This window comes from Limulus polyphemus, unplaced genomic scaffold (assembly GCF_000517525.1).
Source record: "Limulus polyphemus unplaced genomic scaffold, Limulus_polyphemus-2.1.2 Scaffold2366, whole genome shotgun sequence".
Taxonomy (NCBI): Eukaryota; Metazoa; Arthropoda; class Merostomata; order Xiphosura; family Limulidae; genus Limulus; species Limulus polyphemus.
The window spans coordinates 72,520-80,370 of record NW_013667976.1 but is presented as its reverse complement, the minus strand read 5'-3'; the positions used below and the strand labels follow the sequence as shown (position 1 = coordinate 80,370).

The 7,851-nt window shown below is 32.4% G+C and overlaps 1 protein-coding gene across 1 annotated transcript in view; it reads right to left on the bottom strand.

Moving 5' to 3' along the window:
• Nucleotides 1-7,851, bottom strand: part of LOC111087606 — an 80,192-nt gene that overhangs the window by 23,131 nt on the left and 49,210 nt on the right. Inside the window, exons 24-26 of the mRNA XM_022394820.1 lie at nt 5,413-5,545; nt 4,052-4,245; nt 1,697-1,809 (exon numbers count right to left, since the gene is read on the bottom strand). Coding sequence (XP_022250528.1) covers nt 1,697-1,809; nt 4,052-4,245; nt 5,413-5,545 — 440 coding nt within the window. The remainder of the gene's footprint in view (nt 1-1,696; nt 1,810-4,051; nt 4,246-5,412; nt 5,546-7,851) is intronic.

Genomic DNA, 7,851 nt, shown 5'->3' with positions numbered 1-7,851 from the left:
GGACCACTCCTTGTACTGACATTCATATCTGGAATGTGACTTCTAACGGGACTGAATAAGTCTGCATTAGGGATTAACTGCGGGCTCTGTATGGGGCTTGACACTGTCTGGGGCTGATTAAGTCAATGGTCAATGTATCCTCCTTGTGTAAAAGACAAAAAGTCGTCCTTTAACGTATCTAATTCGCTTTTAAATTTACTAATGTTTTCCATTTGTACTTCTTGCCACTGTTGTTGACTTTCCTGTAGTTGCTGCTGACTTTCCTGCAACTGTCGGAGACTTTCTTCCTGTTTCCGTTCTTGTTCCAGTTGCCACTGCTGTAATTTTTCTTCTTGTTTATTTTCTTTGTCCTCTAACAACTGCTGTAATTTCTCTTCTTGTTTATTTTTCTCTCCTACAACCACTGCTGTAGTCTCTCTTGTTTACTTTGCTGTTCGAGCTGCCATTGTTGTAGGTTTTCTTGTAACTGCTGTTGTCTTGCTGCCACCAAATCTGCTAAACTGTAGTTTGATTTGCCGCTTCTCATTTCCATCTTCTCTTTTTCTTCTTCTTTTTTTTTTATCCCACTCTTGACAACAATTTGTTACGTCTCCGTTTGTTAATTGATTTTCCGTAACTTCGTTCCGACGAAACTTTAGCGACACCAGTCCTTACTTAATAAAACTGGTTTATTCTTTCCGAATACAACTTTACGATACACTTATTTTCAACAGTCGCTCTATAACAAACGCTATATCAACGAACATCAACAATACTTCTGACTGCAGTTCAATTACTCACTACCTACACACACACATTCTTATCCCATCACGTTGTCACCCTCTTTTATATACCAGACTACCCTATATCTAGTAAATGCTAGAGCATTCGCCAAGGTACAGGATAGTTCTAGATACGTGGCGTGACACAAGTCATGTGACTTCATTGACGCAACAGTATTAAAAAGTTAATTTTTTTCTATATATTTTACTGAGATACTACTTCAATACTAACTCTGATAATGACTAAATTGGTATTAGAAAATCCATTATTTTTCTATTCATTTTACTGAGATACTACTTCAATACTAACTCTGATAATGACTAAATTGGTATTAGAAAATCCATTCTTTTTCTATACCTTTCACTGAGATACTACTTCAATACTAACTCTGATAATGACTAAATTGGTATTAGAAAATCCATTCTTTTTTCTATACATTTTACTGAGATACTATTTTAATATTAACTCTGATAATGACTAAATTGGTATTAGAAAATCCATTATTTTTCTATATATTTTACTGAGATACTACTTCAATACTAACTCTGATAATGACTAAATTGGTATTAGAAAATCCATTCTTTTTCTACACATTTTACTGAGATACTACTTCTGATAATGACTTAAGGTTACTGATTTTGCCAGTCCTCCTTTTATAAGTTTTTCTATATATATCTTTACAAATTGATCTATTAAAGATTAATTACATAGTACAATAAATTGTACAGTTGTTCAAAGAATACATATTATGACATATTCTATGATAAGAAAATTTGCTCTTCTTAAGATAGCTATTATATATAAATACTGTTCAAACTAAGTGTATAAATGCTAACATTTACTAAAAAAGCCATATGATACAATCTAATACTTTAAAATTCTGGTTTCAACTAGATATCCAGTTCAGTTCTAATATGACAAAGATCATATTTACCATCCAAGGACTGAAATATTTCGAGAATGAAGTACCCAAGTTTCTATGACTCACTGATGTGGATAATAATGCTGAATTTGCCACTTGCACTTTACTCTGGTCATAAGTGGAAGCTACATGGTTAAATAAATTGTTTATTTAAAATATTTAACAAGTTGACCAGTGCATGATATTTGTTATTCATTATGAGCAAATATGTGTAAGAAAGTTAAACTTTATTAAGGCATATAAAAAGTCATACCTAACTGTTATTATTCAATGAAAAATATTAAAAGTGATATTCAATTAGTCTTATCATGAACAAATATTATTCTTTAACGCTAGGTTTGGAAGAAAATTTTAGTTTTGAATCAGTGTATCTCCTTATTACAAGAGAAGCCTGAAATCAAAAGAAGTAGTGGTATTGTTAAGAGATTTGTAACTTTTAGATCGATCTATTCATTAAGTAGTACTGTGAAACTTATGTCTTGGTTGTGTGACACTGTTAGACAGATGTGTTGGTTGTATGGAACTGTGTGATTGATATTTTAGTCATGTGACACTGTTAGATGTGTTAGTCGTATGGCACTGTGTGATTGGTGTTTCAGTCACGTGACACTGTTAGATAGATGTGTTAGTCGTATGGAACTGTGTGATTGATGTTTATTTGTGTGGCACTGTTAGACAGACGTGTTAGTTGTATGGCATTATGTTATTGATGGTTTACTTGTTGCTATGAGGCTGATGCAGTGGTTATATGGTAATGTGTGATAAATGTTTTAGTTATATTAAACTGCAACACTCGTGTTAGTTATATGCTATTATGGTATCTACTTTGGTTGTGTGGTCAACTAGAATAATGTCATCTGTATCAGTACTGTTGGTAAATCAATCTAACAAAATAATTCCTTGTATCAATTGTGATTGCTGCAGTTGAATACCAAAGCTATTTGTATCAGTCCTGTTGGTTGTGAGGTGCAATAAGCTAACTCCCTGTATCAGTCATTGTGGTTACATTGTTAAGTATAAAAACATTTTTCTTTGCTGCCTAATACTCTTGCTCTCAAAAACTTATGTTTACACTAAGAGTAATTACTTAAATTGTTGTTTTAATTGGATGCAATTCTCCAGTCACAGTGGTTGACATCTTATACTTGTTTACAACAGTTTAACCCTCATCAGCACACCTTTGAAAAGTTATGTTGTGGTACACCTGGGGTCCAACTGGGCCCCAGCATAAAATTATCATTATAGTAAGCTCTAGATTAAATTCCAAAAACCAATTGCATTACAACTTTTATTAGGGTTTGCATGCAATGTAAACAACATAAAAATATATGTATTCTAGAGGAAGTATGTTGACAAATCAAGAAATTAAAAAAATACATTGTTTCTCAGTATATAAATAAATAGTATTAAACCATTCTTTATAAAAACAGTGTATCAAAAATGCCAGTTTTCTTACAATCCTATATTCAAGTCATTATCCACCAATATATGATGAGATTATACCAATACTGCAAAATTCAATTCAAAGAAAACTGAAAGTATACATTGTGTGTCACCTTGGGTCCAACCAGACCCCAACACAAATGTATCCGTATAGTAGGCTATGGATTGAAAATCCAATAAGCAGGTTATCTACAACAATTATCAAGCAATGTTTCTATAAAATAGGGCATTATAGCAGTGATCACAGATAACACTTGTTGAGAAATGAGAGGAGCATAAATGCTTATCACAATGATGTTATAAACAAACAGATATGATGATACTGTACTACTTTGATGGATTATCTTGTATAACAACCTATATATTGAAATAAACGTTTAGAAATTTGTTTTTTATGGTATAGAGCGAACTGGTCAATGATAGTATGGTGTCCTTTTGGACCTCAGATAAATATTAGATTTCAGCTATGTACTCCATCTGCTTGTTTCATAAATATTGATCCAGGGTTTCTGCTTGACAATTACATGATTTGATATAAATTTTTAATGATTATGTAAAAATATATAAAACCAAAAAAGTTGAGTCCATATGGACCTCAGATGTGCTGATGAGGGTTAAGCTGAGAAGGTAATAAGGAATTAAGTTTGAAAAAAAGCATATTTTACATGAAAGACTGCTGATAATCTTCCAGTTTAAATTTGAACAGTCACACCTCTAATGTGAAAACAAAATTTTATTCCTATTCTTTCATTTCAGAACTCTCAACAAATAGGTTCTTTAAGATAACTAAATTAAAAAAAACTTCAAAAGATAACCATTTCTTTCCATGTATAATTTTTCACTTGCTAAACAATACATCCACATTGTATTTAATTTCAAGATTTATCATGGCAATTGAGAGTATTCAAGAGACAAACAACTCACATTTTTTATTATTTCCCACTCTTTGCTTAGGATTTCGCTGGATTTTAGTTGATGAAATGGCACGGAAAATTTCATCTTTCAGTAATGTTATGGCTAATTTTCCTTCTATGCTCAAGATATTCCAATGGTTATCTGACATCATAACATGAAGTAAACGGACAGCTTCTGGTGTTTGATTAGTAGCATTGATTAACCTGTATAAGAATTAAACAGAGTTCAGGTAATACAAAAGACAATACCTTGTTTAATAACTTTAGTAAACAATTATTATCACCCAGTCACATACACAAGTGTTTATTCAATAATAAACATTTATAATTCAAGGAGAATGACTGCTATATGGGAACATCTCCAGTTAGTTCATTCCAATCACAATTATACAACAGACTTAACAAATAAAAGCTCATTCAACATTTACTTATGCATTACTTTGTTTTAATGCTATATCATATCTCTACAAAACTAAAGTTATTCCTTTAAATATTTGTATAAATTATTTGATGTGAAATTGCACTAAATATGCAATTTAATGTTAACCAAACTTTCTCATTTACAAAACCCATGTTGTTTTCATGGATACCTTAATCTAATGAGTTTAGGATATGAAATTATACATTCTGCTATAAAAAAATGAGAAACATAATTATTTTACTTCTGAGGTACCAGTTTCCTATGTTTACTTATTCAAAATTTAACTATTTCTGTTGGATGATTTTATCTTAACATGTGATATCAAAAGAGGTAACTGACAAATTTTGATCTGATTAATCATATGTAAATTATATATAATAACTATATATAATTATAATATAATAACATAATTATATATAATAACTTTTGTTTTTAAGTATCACTATACCCTAAGTGAGAAATAACACAGAATTACTTTAACCACTGAGTTATTGCTTTCTCTCAAACCTTCAGAAACAGATATCATATCCTTACTCTACAAGATCACACTCCAACACACACTGACTTCTAGATCATTCAACTGTTGTCTTTCACAGCTTAAAAACCATATTATATCCTTACTGTACAAGATCACACTCCAACACACACTAACCTTTAGATCATTCAACTGTTGTCTTTCACAGCTTAAAAACCATATTATATCCTTACTGTACAAGATCACACTCCAACACACACTGACTTTTAGATCACTCAGTTGTTATCTCTCACAGCTTAAACAAAATACACCAACACACATGACTGAAGAAAACAATATCATTCCACACAAAGCATGATAAGGAAGTACCAACATATTCCTGACTGAACAGCATAACACCTAATAAACAAGCATTAACATACACATGATTAGATAATGCTATCACAAAAATCATGATAAGGAAGTACTAATATACCCCTGACTGAACAGCAGAACACCCCTCCAAACAATAATTTCTATAGCACTCTTAGCTTTCTGATAAACTTCGGAGTTTTCATTTGAAGACAGCAGAACAGCCCAACTGTTGAGAAAGGTTCTTCGAATATCTCCTTTAGAACAGAAAAAAAAATTCATAATTTATTCAAGGAGCCACAAAAGAAGTATAATCAATCTTCTAATATTTGTTTCATATACCAATAAATGCTTTGAAATATCATGTGTATTTTTACCTAAGAACAAAATAACTTAGGATTCTTTCAAGTTTGAAATTAGAATACATGGTAACTAAAAATAATATATATATATATATATATATTGGAATTTCTGAGATATTTTGCCAGTTTGTTTTGCATGTTTAATCAAAGTTACATAAGAGCTATCTGCATTAGCCTAACCTGTTTTGAGCTGATAGAGTAGAGCCCAACATTTGTGCTACTCTTAACTAAATAGTGGGTTCTGGCCATCACTCTTATACCACATCCATCGCTCCAAAGTGCAGAGAATGATTTTGTAGCAATGGGATGAGAACCATGGATCCTCAGATTCATGGTTCAGCATTTTTGGCCCGTCTTGTCAGCTAGAAGTTACATGAATGCTATGAAGCTGTTTTTCAAAGTGCAACAGACAGATTATTTACAGTTAGTCTATACTTTTTTTCTATCCTACTCATCATTTGCAGGAACACATGCTAAATCCTTTGTAGTTCACACACAACAATCTTACCAGAAAAAATTTGTTTTTTTAGTGGAAATTACAAACTTTACCTTTAATTAATTATACACACTAAGATATAGTTGAAAAATGCATTTTTAATTGATTGGGTTACACTTAACATTTGATTTGTAATGGGAAAATTTCGAAGTGAGAAAACTTAACAGGTGTTAAACAACCATTTAAGATTAAACTAAACAATCTAAAAGATATGAGGTGTTTCTAATAGTTTATCAAACAAACTTATCTCTTTTCTCGCATAACTGTATTGATGACAAACAGATATATTCACAAGTTAGAAAACATTTTAATCCTACATTTTATTTCTGAGACAGAGTCATTAAACTTGTATTTATGTTACTCTGTTAAATATCTGCTTTGTTTCTTTATGAATATACTCAAGAATATACATGTAATTATTGTAAACAAACTGAACATTGTACTGTTGATCTGAAGCACAAGAAGAGACATCTAGAAATGTCCCTTTGCTGTTTAGCATGAGTTAAATGGCTAGGTCACATAATCCAAGGTTCAAGAATAGTTATCTCTAGCTTAGAACTGGAGACCAGAGTGAAAGCAACCACGCAGCAGAATCCACTGCCTACATGGCTATACTCTTTATCAGAATCCATTGCCTAGATGTCTATACTCTTTATCAGAATCCACTGCCTACATGGTTATACTCTTTATCAGAATCCACTGCCTAGGTGTCTATACTCTTTATCAGAATCCACTGCCTACATGGTTATACTCTTTATCAGAATCCACTGCCTATATGGCTATACTGTTTATCAGAATTCACTGCCTACATGGCTATACTCTTTATCAGAATCCACTGCCTACGTGGCTATACTCTTTATCAGAATCCACTGCCTACGTGGCTATACTCTTTATCAGAATCCACTGCCTACGTGGCTATACTCTTTATCAGAATCCACTGCCTACGTGGCTATACTCTTTATCAGAATCCACTGCCTATAAGGTTATACTCTTTATTAGACTAACTGTCACAGTAATAAGTCCCCTCAACCAAAAGAACAGAATGTCTTTAGCAGTATGTCACAGTTCAAACCTGGGACCTCCCAAGTCATGGACCAACACAGTAACCATTAGGTCATACCAACCCATTTCCTTGATCAGTTATTAAACTTGCACTCATTCTTTTACACTATTCTGTTAAATGTCTAGTTTGTTCATTACTAAATATACTGAAGCAAACAAGAACCGTATACATAATTAAGACAATTACAGTATACAATATATATAGATATATATATGTTGGTGTACTTTGGTGACAGATTTTCTTGTAGGCAGATTTTGTTAAACAAGATCGATGTCTGTAGGTTTACTTTCTTCTTAGAATTCTTCTCAAGAAGTCGATAAGCCGTTTTAACGTTGTTAGAACAACGGGTAAAAGTTGTAGATAGTGATGAGTTGCCCGACGCGTTTCGAATGCGTTTTGCATCCATTATCAAGGCTGAATGCTGTGTGAATTGTGATTACTGTTGGTGGATATTTATAGGTATGGGTAAGCAGGTGGTGGTATCTAGCTCGTGGAAGGCGTTAATTGGTGGAATGTTGTATTGTGGTTTGGGGGTTTCTCGCCAAGAAGTAGCAGTGTGTGTGCTGTTCCTGTCGATTGTTTGTTGATTATGGGAGTTTGCTGTAGGATTTTTATTGTCTTCGTGTATTTGAAGTAGTTGTG